The sequence below is a fragment of the Rhea pennata genome, unplaced genomic scaffold, assembly GCF_028389875.1.
Source record: "Rhea pennata isolate bPtePen1 unplaced genomic scaffold, bPtePen1.pri scaffold_40, whole genome shotgun sequence".
NCBI classification, from domain to species: domain Eukaryota; kingdom Metazoa; phylum Chordata; class Aves; order Rheiformes; family Rheidae; genus Rhea; species Rhea pennata.
The window spans coordinates 2,100,713-2,116,289 of NW_026907681.1; the positions used below are offsets into that span (position 1 = coordinate 2,100,713).

The window sequence follows — 15,577 nt, forward strand, 5'->3', positions numbered from 1 at the left end:
GGAGCAAGAGAAGGTTTTGGTGCACCAGAAGTCCCCTGCCTGTACCCCTGGCATGTCCTCCATCTGCATCCCCACCCTCCAGCCTGTGGGAGAGCCTTCAAGACATGGCTTGGGGTCTTCCCTTGCCCGGTGTGGCAAGACCCCTTTCCCCCAAACTTCTGCCTGGGCTGAGCTATGCTGGGGGAGGATGTGCTGAGCTGAGCTGCTGTAACCTGAGAGCCAGAAAATAATCAGGTTATGCCTGGGTGAGTTACTGCCAGGTACCTGCTGTGAATTGCTTTGGGGCATAGGCTCAGAGAGCTGCAGCCTCAGGGCAGGGTTGGTGTTGGCAGAGGTCCATGCACCAGGCTGGCAGGGGTTGGGGGGTGACTTGTCCTCCTCCCCTACTGCTGCAGTGCAGGGCAAGCAGGTGCTTGTACTCATGTTCCCTACCACCCGGGCTCTGGGGCAAGAGCATCCGTGCCCTGGCACTGCAGCAGGGTGCAGCTTTTGGGGTGGAGGGTGGAGCGATGCACATGTCCATCTCTCACCCCGCTAGCCATAACGCTGCACTGTCACCCTCCCCCTCCCCCCAGCACATGCTGCAGCAATCAGGCCCCAGGCAGCAAGGCTGGGTGGTTGCAGTTTATTGGGTACTGGCTGCTTGGCTAGTGCAGGACTTGCTCTAGTCCTCAGTACGGCTCCAGGGCCACCACCACTGCTGCAGCTCCATCTGTGGCAGCTTTGCAGGGGCACAGGGGATGAGCAGGGCAGGCCTACTCGAGATGTGCCCACCCCTGCCCCCAGGACCCTGGGTGCCCGCAGCCAGGAGCTGCTCCAGGATGGGGCTGCCAGCGCTCCAAGCCAGCCAGAAAATGGTAATGCCCATTCCCGGTGTGCTGAAGCAGAGCCAGTAGTCAGGCACTGCCTTCTGCTCCAGAGCAAAAGCTCCTGAAAGCCCCCACAGGAGCCAGCCAGGGCACCACGGGTCTGCCCTGCCACTGGGGCTTTTCTTGACCCCCAGCCTCTCACAGCAGCTGGCAGCCATGGGGCAGGACCTGCGTGGAGCTGCTTGAAGCATGGCTGAGGGAAGGGAGGGGGCCGTGGCTCTTGGTGGCCAGCAGCAGCAGCCGGCAAGGTGCCCGGTGCATCCTGGCCAGGCACAGGGAGCATTGCGTGGGAAAAGCAGGTAGCTCAGAGTCGAGCAGGGCCCGGACGGAGGAAGTGTTATTGCTGCCTGGCACAGTGGCTCCTTCCTGCTGTGGTTGTACGTGGTGGGGGAGGGACAAGCGGTCGGTCCCTGCGGGACAGACTCTCTGGAGGCTGGAGAGCCCTGAGGTGCTGTATGTCGTGGAGCAGCCTCTGAGGCACCTTCAGCCTGCCGCGGGGGTGAGAGATGGCTGGAGGGGCCAGATGCCCTGGCAGCCCCAGCCACATGCTGCTGCCCAGCCTGCAGCCGTGCCCAGGCACCCTGCCCTGCCTTGCTGGCAGCGTGGCCACTGCTCTGTCCCAGAGGACCAAAGCTCCAGGGCCAGGATCTAGGGTGGTGCCTGCTCAAATTTCCTGCTGCTGTACACCTGGTCCTTGTTCATGCAGCTCAGCAGGATCCAGTCCCAGAGGAAGGAGCCCTGGAAGGTGAGAGAGGGAGGTCAGTGCTGGGAGTGTGCAGCTGGGCCGAGCCCCCGGCACCAATACTCACCATTCCCAGCGAGGTCAGAGCCACGGCCAGGTTGATGACAGTGGGGATGAGGCTAAACTTCCCTGCCTGGCAGAAAGGATGGGATCAGCAATCGCTGCCCAGCCCAGGTTGCCTCCTGCCTGGGCCTGCATTCACTCTGGGTTGGGCACAAGGAATGAGACTGAGCAGAGACCTCCCTCTGCCCAAGCCACAGTGTGGACAACCTACCCAAGCAGCAGCGCACACTATGAGGTCTTGCATTTCCTTCCAGCACACTTTGCACACTTTGCCAAAGGTTCTAATTTGAGGCACCTGGGATTCCCCCATTCCTCTGCAAGGCTGAGCAGAAGAGGCCTGGCTGTGTTCATCCCAGCTCTGAGGCAGCAGTGGAGAAGAGCTGCTTTTCCAGGACGGTCCTAGCACCACGGCAGCATATTATGCACATATGCACCCCAGTAGCACATGGACCATGCAAAATCCTACCTGGCCCTGCACGATGACATCAATATGGATCCCACAGGCCTTGATCAACACTCGTGTGTGGGTCCCGTTCCATTTGTAATACTTCGCAGACCTCCTGGGGAGACAGGTAGAAGGCCCCAGTGATGGGGACCAGCCACAGCAGGACCAGGGAGGGCAGGAGGAGGATGCAGGACTGCAAGTGCCACTGCCTGGGACAGTGGTCTTGGGATCGGGGCGGTGGAAGGAGTAGTGGGGGTTGCAGTCGGTTTCAGGCAGGCCCAGGTTACAGTTCCAGTTGGTGACCACCCCACCCTGCAGCAGAAACCAGCAGGCCTAGCACAGCACCAGCACACCATGGACACAGTGAGCCCAGGGCACAGCACTACTGTGCACGCAGCTTGGCCATGGGCATGATAAGCCAGCAAGTAAGCAGGGCATTTCCCCCCACTCAGGCGTTAGCACAGCTGTCATCCTCATCACCCGCTGGGAAAGGCCGGGAATGCCACCATACTGGGGCACACGGCCCTGCCAGGAAAGCCAGCAGCACTGCTTGCAAGGCTGCTTACCCAGCGGAGCTCTGCCACAGCAGTGGGCTTTCCAGCTGAGTTGGGAGCATGGCTAGGCATCAGGGAGCATTCCGAGATGCAGAGTGGGGGGCCTCTAGGGTCTGGAGGGTGCTGGGGCTGAGCAGGGGGTGCAGAACCTGGAGGGAGGATGGAACAGTGCTGAGTTCCTTCCCTGGATGGGAATTGTCTACTCCCAAAAGGGCAGCAGAGGCAGCAGGGCCGGATGGGGCTGGAGACCAAATGCTGGGTGCACTGCCCTCCCCTGGCAATGTCATGGTATTTCCCAAAGTGTGTGGATGAGTCCCCACCACTGGGCGAGCAAACCTGCCAGTCCTGGCAGTGATACAGGCACACCTGCAGTCTATGCTTTGCTGCCAGCTGGCCTCCTGCGCTCCAGCCTCTGCACAGGGGCCTTGTAAGAGAGACCCTGGGCCTGGGAGCCTTGCAGGGCTCTGCATGCGCAAGGTGGGCAGAAAGGACTGCTCAGGGGCTGCAGTGGATGTGCTGTGCTCCGAGCTGTTGAGGTTGGCTAAGCTGCCACTGCCCTCAGCCCATCCCAGCTAGCCCCCGCAGCATACTGGCAGGGCAGCAGGGCCAGGGACCTGCCTCCAGCTGCCTCTGAGTCTCAACAGTGTCAGTGAGTGATGATCCCGTGGTGCCAAGCACTAGAGCAGGTGCTGAAGGAACGCCCTGTGCCCAGCCAGCAAGACCTTGGGCCCTCTGGGAGGACCATCCTCCCAGGACATGACACCTTCTCTGCCAGCTCCCTTAAGTTCTCTCCCGCCTGCTCCACGATGAAGCTCCGCTTGAAGATGGGGCAGTAAAGGGCAGAGGTGGTGTTGAAGGTGCAGCTTTTCAAGTAACTGCTCTCAGCAGCTTGAATGTTGCCCCTGGGGAGACAAAGCCAGAGCCATGGCATAGAGCAGCACACCAATACGCCTCAATTTTCTTCCTAATATCGTGAAGCACCCAAACGAAACATTAAACCCCAGCTCTGCTCATTGGTATCCATGCCATCACTGATGGTCCCAGCTGATGAACGGTGAAGGGATTTCCTAGGAGAACTACATACCAGACGTGGATGTATGCAGGCACTCAGAAATGCACATGACTGACTAGGGGATGGCCTGCGCAGCAGGAGGGTGGAGAGCAGGAAGAGGAGGAACCCTGGGGTAGTTACCTGGCGAGATGCTGGCATTTTCAAAGGGATTCTTGTTCCCAAAGACTTCAACCGCTCCCTTTGCAAGGCCACATGCCCCATATCTACCCACCAGTGTGAGCATTCCTGCTCCTTCTTTCTCAATAATTACCATCCTCATCATCACCACCTTCCTCAGTGGAGGCAGGGGCAAGCAAGAGTGAAGGATAGATGGATGGAGTAAGGGTTGAGAACTCCGTATCACAGAGACAGCAGCTGAGCACCAAAAAAATGTCCTGTCCCAGCAGGTTGAGGGAGGTGATTACTGCCCTCTCCTCAGCACTGGTGAGGCCACAGCTGGAGTGCTGTGTGTGGGTGTGGTCTCACCAGTACAAGAAAGACATGGACCTACTGGAGCAAGTCCAGCAATAATGATGAAGGGACTAGAAGCATCTCTCATGCAAGGAGAGGCTGAGAGAAATGGGACTGTTAAGTCTGGAGAAGAGAAGGCTCAGGGGCATCTTATCAATGTGTACAAATACCTGATGGGTAAGAGTAAAGAAGATGGAACCAGGCTCTTCTCAGTGGTGCCCCGTGATCATATGAGAGTGAACTGAAATACAGTAATTGTGTCTGAACTTAAGAGCAAACATTTTTTTTACAGTGAGGGTGATCAAACACTGCACCAGGTTGCCCAGAGAGGTTAGAGAGTCTCTCTCCTTGGAGATACCAAAAACCCGAGTTGGCTTGGCCTAGAGCAACCTGTTGTAGGTGACCCCGCTTTAATCAGCTGTTGAACTAGGCAATCTCCAGAGGTGCTTCCAACCTCCGTCATTCTGGGAACAACTTAGGAACAGGGATCCCCTGTGAAAAGCCAGCATCTCCTCCAGCTGCCAAATGGCACTGCTCCTGCACAGCTCCACTCCTGCCTCTCCATCCTTCAGGCTTGTCCACGTATTTCAACCACATCTTCCTGCTGTCAGTGAACACTCATTCCTCTGGTACCTAATTGTTACGGGAAATGGCTGTGCTATCCACCATTGCACTTTCAGGAAGGCATCTGGCTGCACTCCACACACACACTCAGACAACACACATGCAAGTGCAGGGCCAGGGTGGCCCCCTTCTCCCCACTATGCCAAAGACCTGACTACAAAGCACTGCTGCTGCAGCAAGGCTGTCCTGGTCCCAGCAGCAGGGCCTGACCTGCACTCAGCTGCTTAGCATCACCTATATTGCTCTCCACTTTGTTCTATACCCTGTACACACATGGCAGCCTGGGTACCCACTGGTCTACTTGCTCCATCCCTAGGCCCCACATTGATCTCTTCCACATGGACGTCCTTGGAGAAGCCGAAGCAGGGGAAGTGGATGTTCCTCTTGATAAGGATGGGGAACTGTGGTGCCATCTTCGCCAGGGACTCACTGTGGAGAGACCTAAGTACTATGGCTTCGGGAGCAAAATGGTCCCTGTTGGCATGGCCTGTGCAAGGCCATCCCTGTGCCATGGCACCGCCTCCCTAGGCCATGGCCTGTTGCTGAAGGGGCCAAACCTCTCAAGAGCACCCTCAGAGGTGTCCCGCCCAGAGCATCCCCTGGTGTCCAACGGGACCTCGAAGATGGGCCAGCCTTTTGGTGCCTGTTCCATCCTAGCAGAGGACTCTCCTCCCCAGTGCCACGACCCATCTTTGGGCCCCGTACCCGACACTCGCTTCCTCTGCTGCACACCAAGCCAGCATTTCAGAGCTCTTCTCGGTGCCGCCAGCACTGGGCACGCAGCGCCCTGTCTTCTGCCCTGTGAGGACGAACACACAACGCTGAACTTCCTGGTAAATGGGATCCTGCCCAGTGCGCAGTGCTGCACAGATCACTTGTCCCTGCACATGCCCAGCTCTCTGTGGCCCAACATGTCCATGTCGCCAGGGGTGCAGTCATGGTTGCAGCTGCATACAGCACTGCAAACTGTTAGCCCCTGCAGGGTCATGGGGGACATGGTGAGAACAGGACATGCACCTGGTAGTCCTACGCTGTGGCTGCAGAGGGGACGGGGCACCCCATGTGCTTCCCCATCTCTGCATGGGTGCCAGCCCTTGCAAGCTGCCTGGGGTAAGCAGCCGTTAAGCGTGCCTGCGGTGGCCCTACTCTAGCATGGCTTTCCTTGGTGTGTCCTCCGGAGTAGACAGTCAACCCTCTTCTCCATTTCCTTGCGTGGGAACTGAGCCAGGGGCAGCTGTGCTCACTAGGATTCCCCAGGTCTCTGCATCCGCCAGCAAGCTCCGCTCAGTCTCCACACATCTCCCCTCCCGTGATCCCTCACTCAGCAGCCCCCAAACAGTGCCCAGGCCAAGGCAGGCAGGGGGATCCCTGCCACAAACTGGTAGCAGCAGAGGAGAGCTACAGGCACCAACATCACGTGAATGTCAGAGCCTCCCCTGACCTGATCTGAGAGTGCCCTCTCCTGCCCTGAACATCCAAAACCACAGAGGCCTGACGCTGCTCGTCAGGGCAGGCAGAGCATGGCGCACCTGCCTGGCTAAGGCCACAGGGCCCTGGCCAGTGCTACGTGCCAAGCTCTGCTGAGCCTGCCGCACAGCACTGCAAAGGTGACCTAACATGCAGTCCCAATGTGTCTGGGACGCAGCCATGGTTGCCTCATCGGGAGCCAAGGACAGTGCTGGGCCTGGAGGAGGGAACACAGGAGTCCCCATGCAGGCAGCGGGGACCACCACACAGGACAGCTTCCTTTGCTGGGTCCATCTGGATGAAGGAGCAGTTGGGAAGCCCTTGCAGAAAGTCTGCTGCTCATCTACTGCTCCAAGAGGCCACCCAAAGCAAGCAAGACAAGAGCAGAGAAGGGAGAAAGGCAGGTCAGAGCCTCACCTCGGCTGTGCAGGTTGGGGGCGAATAACCATAAATACTGGAATTTTTCCAAAGGAGAGGGAAGTTGCTACACAACAGAGGGCCAAGTTGCCTCCTCGGGAACGCCCAAAAGGATTGTACCTGCCAACTCTCTCTCTCTCATCATGTAGACGATTGGGACAAGCATTGGAGTGGTCCTTCTCGAGATTTCCATTGGGTCGGTCTCTTTGTAAGTATTTATGAATAAACTGCTTGCTGGTGAAGTGTGCGTGTGTGTGTGTGTGTGTGTGTGTGTGTGTGTTAGTGCTGCCTTGCCAAAGCGGACACGTGGCCCCCGGGAACCGGAGTGGAACAGGTGCTCCCTAGCACCATCTGTGGGCACCAGCACATGGGGCTAGGAGACACAGGGCTCTGCTGCTGTTTGAGGTATTTGAGGGCAGCAGGCAGGATGGGAAGGGCTCTGCTCGGCTACTTTGTTCACCAGGCACCTGTCATCCATCTCCTGCAGCTCTGGAAGTCCCTGGGATCTGGCACTGCAATGCTCCAGCTGCGCCTTCTCTTTCCTATCCCTCTGCTCCACTTCCAGTCACGCTTCCAGGAGATCATGGTATGGGGCAATATGTGGGCAAGGAGGTAATCTCAGAGCCACCAAAGGCAGGCAGAGTGGACAGACAGCTAAGAGAGAGCTGCCACACTCGCCTTGCCCTGTACAGCAACACATGCCCACGGTCTCTGCGGTATCTCCCGCAGCCTGCGGGCATGGCCCCTCCGTCACCTTGTCCCAAGCAGCTTCTGGAGAGCATAGGCTCCAGCATAGCTGCTTTGTGGCACAGGAGAGGGTGGAGGTTGTGTGTGGAGAGTCGTGCCAGGGCAAGCACCAACACCCTGCTCTCTCTGGCTGCCAGCAGTACCTGCTAATCTGGGCTTTGCACAGCTCAGGAAAGGTGAAAGCATCCCAAAGGCAGGGATGGGATGAGGCCAGCGTCAGGTCCTCAGTGCCACAGAGGAGCCGCGGCAGCCACCTGCAAATAGCCCTTGCCAAGCTGCTCTGCACAGGCAAGCAGAGCGCCCCAGCAGGGCAGTCTCAGGAGAGCCAGCCTCCCTAGCCTGGGATTTGCACCTCACGGCTACCTTGCCCGTGCAGGGCAGGCCTTCGCGGTTGGCAGAAAGCACAGGCAGAGCTCTGCCACCCACTTCCTTCAGCAGCCAAGCATTACCCATCTCCTGCAGACGTAGAAATCCCTGGGATCCAGCATTGCCAAGCTGCAGTCGTGCTATCCACAGGTGTGCAGGCCACGTGGGAAAAATGGGACAAGGCTCAGGGACAGCACCCCTGCAGGGGTCCCAGTCGGGGGCGTACAAGAAAAGTGGCCCTTAGAGCAGGATGTGAAGGGACTGGAGCAATGGGACAGGGCACGGGGAGATCACCATCAGGGTAGGACAGAGACACTGCGCCCCCTGCCTCTTGCAGCACTATGGCTTTAGCCTTCCCCCTCTCCCGGCAGAGGCAAGAGAAGCTGCCCTGGCAACTTGTGGGGCTGCGCAGGGGCTGTGTGCGGAGCAGGGATAAACCGTGCGGCAGCGATGCCCCACCGGGAGGCAGCAGCTCCCAGCCCCGCACTCGCCTGACCAAGTAAAGCAGGACGAGGAGCTGCAGCGCACGGTGCGTGGTGCCGAGGTGCCCGTTCCTCACCACCATCACCTGTGGGGTGGAGTAGCTGCACAGCGCCCACAGGCAATCCCGGGCACCCATTGCTGGCGTGATCAGCATGGCACAGCACGGCATGGCACGGCACGGCATGGCACAGCTCGGGGAACCACTGGAGCAGTAAGGACTGACCCCCCACCCCCACCCCACCACCACCGACGCCCCACAGCTGCCACACAGCCCCAGCCCAGCACGGACGCAACCCCTGCCGTGCCATGGGGACCACGGTGAGGGACGGGCATGGTCAGCACGGACGCAAGTGGAGAAGTCTGGAGCTGGCACTCACAGCACAGCACCACGGGTGGGGCAGCAGGCAGAGGAAAGAGGCTGCAGGCGAGGGATGGGGGCTGCAGGCAGGGGACAGGGGCTGCAGATGAGGGACAGGGCTTGGAGGCGAGGGAAGGGACTGGCAGGCAAGGCACAGGGCTGCCAGCAGGGGACAGACAGAGGCTGCAGGAAGGGTTGGGGAGCAGAGGTAGGACATCAGGTTGCCAGGTTCGAGGAGAGGAGAAAGGGCCGATGCAGGCTACAGGACCGAGAAAGTAGTGGGTGAGCTGTGTGTCGAGCTCCTGTTCACCAAATGTTGCAGGGGAACTGGAGGGACGCAGTGAAACTGGTGGCAGAATGGGTTAAAGCAGGGAAAAGGTAGCTCTTCCTTGTCTGGTGGCCCTGAACTGCAGAGAGTTGCTCCACAGGAGGTGGCGGAGGTACCAGCAGGGTTCAGACAGAGTGGAGACATGCATGGCAGAGAGATGCCAGCGGGAACTCGTCAGAGCCACACCCTAGCAGCCCAACTGCAAGAGGCGGGGTGCCAGCCTGGGATTGGGTCCAGGTGTGCAGGTTTTGAGGGCTCTCTGCAGAGAGCAGCTTCTCCTCCTACCCTTGCCACTGATGAAGCCTTTGGGCTGGACAGCAGTATGAGCATGCCAAAGTGTGATGCTGCTGGAGCGGGGATTGTGGGGAAGGTGGTGGTTGTCATAAGTTACTCTCTTGAAGGTTAATTCATACAGAGAGTTTGTTAAATCATGTGAACAATTTATTTAATTAAGTAAGCAGCCACAAGCAAAACAGCGCTGGGCGGCCGGGGAGTCTCAGCTCCGCCAACGGCGCGCGCCTCCCTCACACACAGTCCCCCCTTACAGTCTGCGTTGTAATCTCCCGGTGCGTCCCGCGCATGTGTGAGTTGCTGGGGGGGTCGTCTGAAGCTCTCTGGTGGTCGTGGAGAGGAAGGCCGTGGTCTTCTTCTGTCTCTTTATTTTGGTTTGTCTCCTTGTGAGTGATCACAGGGGTTTGCTTATCTGTTGTGTTGACTCCCTTTTGGGATGCTGTTCTGTGAGAAAATTACAGGCGCCTGCTTATCTTTTCTTTATCCTTTTACCTTCAAAACCTCTGAGCAGCTTGTTGCTTACTTCAGCTCTTCATAGTCCTGCAAGATAGCTAGGGCCCCGACACCGGTTCCACAAGGGGTCATATAAGCTTTTGTGCTTACCGTAATTTATTTGTCTGACACCATGCCTCAACCCTGATTGTTGTAAAACCTCCTCCTCCCCCTCCATCGGCTTATTCCTCCTTCTAAACAATGAACAAATAGTTACAATTTATTACAATCCCTCCTTTTTCTTTTTGGTTACTTATTTTGTTCATTGAATTCCTGGAGCGCCCGGCGACTCAACGCTAATGCGTCCGCATCATCGTCTAATTCAAGTGATCCATACTTAGCACGTACCAGCATTAGGTGTACAGCTTCTAGGCGGCTTTTTACAATTGCCACTATTTTATTAAAAATACATGGTCCAAAAGTTAATGTTATTATTAACAGTAGTAAAGGCCCTGCTATGGTTGACAACAAGGTGGTGAGCCAAGGTGAATGATTAAACCAGGATTCATACCAGTTCTGTCGAGCCTCATTTTCTCTTTTTCGTTTTTCTAGACCCTCTCGGAGTTTCATCATGGTATCTCTTACCACTCCAGTGTGATCAGCATATACACAACATTCCTCTCGCAGGGTGGCACAAAGCCCTCCTTGTTGTAAAAAGACCAAATCTAATCCCCTACGATTTTGTAGTACTACCTCTGAGAAGGATCTAACTGATTTTTTTAACACCGAAATGGATTGCTCGATCCTGGCCAAATCTTCGTCAGCTGCGATACGCAGAGAGGTGAACTCTTGGCTTTGTTTTACTAGCGAGGCAACTCCAGTACCAGCTCCTGCAACCCCTAAAACCATTAATGTGGCCAGGGTTACAGTTGTGACTGGTTCCCTCTTTTCGAGATGGTAATCTGCTACAGTGTGGTGACTGTATATATATTCCTCAGAGTGGTATAGAATCCTTGGTATAATTATTACCTGTACACAAAAATCATGAGACGAATTGAAGAGTTTTAATGATAAGCATGGAGCGACTCCTAATGATGAGCATGCCCACCTCGTGTTGTTGGCCGGAATTAACCATTGGTGTGACTGGTCGCTATCCTCTATGATGTTACAAAGACTGCCCTTTCCTCTGGGGACGGTACCCACGCACCTACCGCTTCCAGATACCCGGGTTAGTGTTACCCCGATTTCTTGTCCCCAGTGGCATTGTGAGGGGTTACTTTCGTTTGAATAGATGGGATCGCCTAAATCTCCGATGGCCTCATAATATGGGGGTCTTATGTTAATACATAACCAGCAGCGTCTGGTTATATTTGGATTTGTTTGATTCAACACTCGATAACTAGCATCTATGACTTTCCATATGCTGTTCCCAGATGTGATTCTATGTTCCCCTGCAATGGTGGGGACTACATCTGTAGGGAATGATTCTATTGCACTATTGGGAGGTGTTGTAGATAGGTCTGGCCCAAGGGCTTTTGTAGGTCGGGCCTCTAGGATTCCCTTTGACAGTACGCTATTTGGTCTGACTGGTTGGGAAATCCTGGCCTCCTCTTTTTTTATCAGTATGAGGCCTCCCCTATCAGGTCTGTGTGAATAGAATCTAACGCCCCACATTTTCCCTAATAACCAGCTGATATCTTCCGGCTTGGTTACATTTAGATACAGAACCTTGCAAATCTCCTCGTTCCTATAATGTCCTGTGTATCCCAAATTTTGTCCTCGCCATCCTTGGCGGGGATCTGCTCAACGACTACATCCTAGCGGTCCATAGCCCACTTCTAAGAACTTGTCACGACCTGCCCCAGGATTCCAGTCTGTAGCAATGGTTTCACAGCCCCAATATGCACAATAGTATTCATTTGGATAATTACAATACCCCCTTCCCGGGTTTGAGCTCGGACAGAAGTAAAAGAAACTAGGGGCACCTGCTGTCGTTACTTGCTGTATAATCTGTTGATCTTCATATCTAATTAAACTCCACCGAAAAGGTCGATGGGGGTGGTGTGGTTGTAGGATACCGCAGCTGACCATGATAATAACTCTAATTCCCGTGTACCGCAAGAGCTAGTCGGGGACCATTTCTCCTAATGTTATGTTTTACCTGGCCTCTTAACCTCCCCACCGTCTGCACTCCTCTGCCTCGCTTGTCAGTTCGGTTGCAGCGAACTACAAGGTATTGGTTCTTCTCGGCAGCAGTAGTGTTCTTCAGGGGAATCTGTTAGAGAGCCTTTGTCTAGGAGTGGGGCCCCTTCTCTCGTTACGGTACATGGACAGGGGAAATAACACTTATCGAGTCCGTTTAAGCGTTAATTTTAAGTCGGCGGAGCCTGGAACTGCCCTCCACTCTTCTCCCAGGATCGGTCCTTTCACACGGCTGGCATGAGTCCACCCTTTTTCTGCAGTCCGAACAGCTGTTTCTGTAGTAAGCAAAACAACGCAGGGGCCTTCCCACCGAGGTGCTAATGAAGTCTCTTTCCATGTTTTGATTAGAACTTTATCTCCGGGCTGTACTCGGTGTATGGCTATATCTAATGGGGGTCGCTGCACCACTAGGCCTCTTTTCTGTAACTCTCTACGTCGGCTCATTAACTGTGTTAGGTAGGGCTGTAATTGAGTATGTTGTGAATTGGGGTGGTCAAGAGGCATCTCTAAATCATATGGCATACCATAAAGCATTTCGAAAGGCGAAAGCCCCACGTCAGTTCGGGGCTGCGTTCGTATATTTAATAAAGCAAGCGGTAAGCATTTTACCCAGGACGCCTTAGTTTCTAGCATAAGTTTTGTTAACTGTTTTTTAATTTCACCATTCATTCGTTCTACCTTTCCAGAGCTTTGAGCTTTCCAGAGCTTTCCAGGCTAACTGGACGCTAGCCTGCCTTACCACTTCTTCATCCTTTCCTGCTATCAACAGATCATCCACATACTGTACTAACGTCACTCCCGGCACTTTATTATAGTCCTGCAGTATCTGTTCCAGGGCCTGTCCGAATAAATTTGGGGATTCAGTAAATCCTTGAGGGAGGACAGTCTATCTTAGTTGCTGTTTTCTATGGGTATCCGGGTCCTCCCATTCAAAGGCAAAATAATCCCTGCTGCTCTCATCCAAAGGACATGCCCAAAACGCATCCTTTAAATCTATCACACTGTACCATTGATCATCCGGGTGTAACTGATTTAATAGAGTATGTGGATTCGCTACTACTGGGAACCTAGTCACAGTTCTCTTATTGATTTCCCTCAAATCATGCACCAATCTATATTTGCCATCCTTTTTCCTTACTGGTAATATTGGGGTATTAAAAGGGGACATACAAGGTTCCAATAGCCCCTGTTGTAGTAACCTCTGAATTTCAGGTTTTAATCCCCGCCTGCCCTCTTCGGACAGGGGATATTGCTTAATTCTCGTTGGTACACCCAGGTTAGTTATAGTTACCTTAAAAGGTTTAATATTCAATTTGCCCACACTGTCTGGAGTGTACCAAACTTCTGGGTTTATGCTTTGTTCATCCTCTATTCGGAGAGGACACAATTTAATTTGTAGTCTATTATCTATCACTTCTAAACTTATGCCTAATTCTATTATCAAATCTCTACCTAACAGGTTATACTCAGCTTCGGGTACCAAAAGTAAAGGTCCCACACCTATCTTGGAACCTGATTCGATTAATACTTCTTTTATAACGGGAACCCCAAATGGTTCTCCTTTTGCCCCAATTACTTGTACCCTTTCTGCCGAGGCCTTACACCCTAAAGGTAAGGTTTGGACCGTAGATCTTTCAGCCCCTGTGTCTATGAGGAATTCCATTTCCTCACGCTGGGGACCCACTTTTAATTTTATCAAGGGCTCTTTTTTTTCTCGGGTCCCCAGCAAATAGAGCCCCTGACACCCCTACTCATCCTTGAACATCTGCTCATCCTCTTTTCTCTGTCGACATTCCCTCTTAATATGACCCTTTCTATTACAATAAAAACAGATCACATTTCTTTGTCCCTGACCATTTCTCCCTTCTTTTCTCTCAAGCTTCCCACGCACCATCCTAGGCCTTCCTCTTTGACCTTCCCGTACTGCTGCCACCATCATTCGTACTTGTTTCTTCTCTTTTTCGTCCTCTCTCCTAACATACACCTTCTGTGCCTCTCTCAGGAGTTCATCTAAACCCTTATCTTGCCAGTCCTCTATTTTCTCTAACTTTTTCCTAATGTCCGTCCAGGATTTGGCCACAAACTGAGTTTTAAGTAAGGCCCCTCCCACAGGAGTCCCTGGATCTAAGCCACTATACAACTGCAAGTTTTTTCGCAGCCTTTCTAACCATTCTGTCGGGGTCTCATCCCGCCTTTGCTGTTCATTAAAAGCCTTATTAATATTCTGTCCCCTTGGGACTGATTCCCTTATCCCCTGAATGATAATGGTTCTTAAGTCTTGCATATGACCGCGATGGATTGGGTCCTGGTTATTCCAATTAGGCGACTGCATCGGCCACTTAACATCTGCTGCCGGACCTTGCTGGTGTTGTTGGTCCCAGATTCGCATGCCAGCTCGCCTAATCATCCCTCTTTCCTCAGATGTGAACAGGATTCCCAGGATGGACTGTAGCTCCTCCCAAGTGTAAATATTTGGTCCTAGAAACTGGTCCACCTGCTCTGCCACTCCCAGTGGGTCTTCTAGTAGGTTTCCCATTTCCTTCTTAAAATCTCTCACGTCCCCGGAATTAATGGGGACGGCTACATATCCTGTCCCCGGTTGGGGTCCTCCCATAGCTGTTTCCCGCAGTAGATATAATCCTCCTTCGAGACTTAACCCCTGTGCTCTAGTCTGACTCCTAGTTACTGGTCTCTGGGGACTAGGGTTAGCCTCGCCATCCGACTCCCCCGAGGACGGAAGTTCAGTCGGCCCGGGAAGAGAAGGGGCCGTAGGAATAGGAGGGAGTATATAAGGGGGTGGCGATAATGGGATCTCTAATTCTCGCTTCTTTTTCCCCCGCCCTCCTTTTTCTTTTAATGGGTATAAAAGGGTTCTCGCCTCTGGATTTATCCAGAGGTGTGCATACTTGCTCTCTTCTAAGCTGAAGGGCTCCTTTGAATTTATGTAACTATTTAGGGCCTGGCATATCCAGTCCTCAAATGAACCAAAAGGGGGCCAGAAAACACTTTCTCCTTTTATAGGTTTGTTGCCCCAGACTTCAATACAATAATATATCATCTTAACTTTACTTTTTCCCCGCCTAGAAGGGGAATCATCCCAATATTTAATCATCAATCCTAGTGGGCTATCCAGGGGAATGGGAGGTAAGCCTCCACTACAAATTGCCCCACCCATGGGACCAGAAGGCTTACTTTTCTTCTGTCCCATCTTCCGGAGTACCTTCACACACACACACACACACACCGCTTCCCCCTTTTCGTGGCCCAGTCCCTCGCGGGATGTGGGAACCGCACTACCGAGGGGTCCGCACTCGCTTCGTCCTTACTGGACGTCTCTCACGTGTACTCCGGGATACCCAACCCCAACCAAATGGATCACCGGCCTATACTTACTCAATCCTGAGTCTTCATTCGGTCTTCGTGCACAAAGATTACTTGGGGTTGCCGGCTCCTTTTTGCTTGTGGCTAATTTAGGGTTCGTCGGTGAAGGGCTTGAGTGAAAATCGCTCTCGGCAGAGGCGAACTCGGCGGGGCGCCTCCCCTTCCGAAGAGCTTTTCAGTCCATTGCCTTCATCCGAGTCACGGCACCAAATTTGTCATAAGTTACTCTCTTGAAGGTTAATTCATACAGAGAGTTTGTTAAATCATGTGAACAATTTATTTAATT

General features: G+C 53.8%; 1 protein-coding gene across 1 annotated transcript; it reads right to left on the reverse strand.

Annotated features, from left to right (window-relative positions):
* Positions 1-1,514: 1,514 nt before the first annotated feature.
* LOC134154777 (P2X purinoceptor 2-like) lies at positions 1,515-5,607 on the reverse strand (the record flags this gene model as incomplete). Its single annotated transcript, XM_062601439.1, has 7 exons — positions 1,515-1,607; positions 1,679-1,744; positions 2,141-2,234; positions 2,286-2,431; positions 3,437-3,575; positions 5,168-5,248; positions 5,525-5,607. Coding segments are annotated over 7 exons (699 nt in total), but the record flags the coding sequence as incomplete, so codon positions are not given.
* Between the last annotated feature and the right edge of the window lie 9,970 nt (positions 5,608-15,577).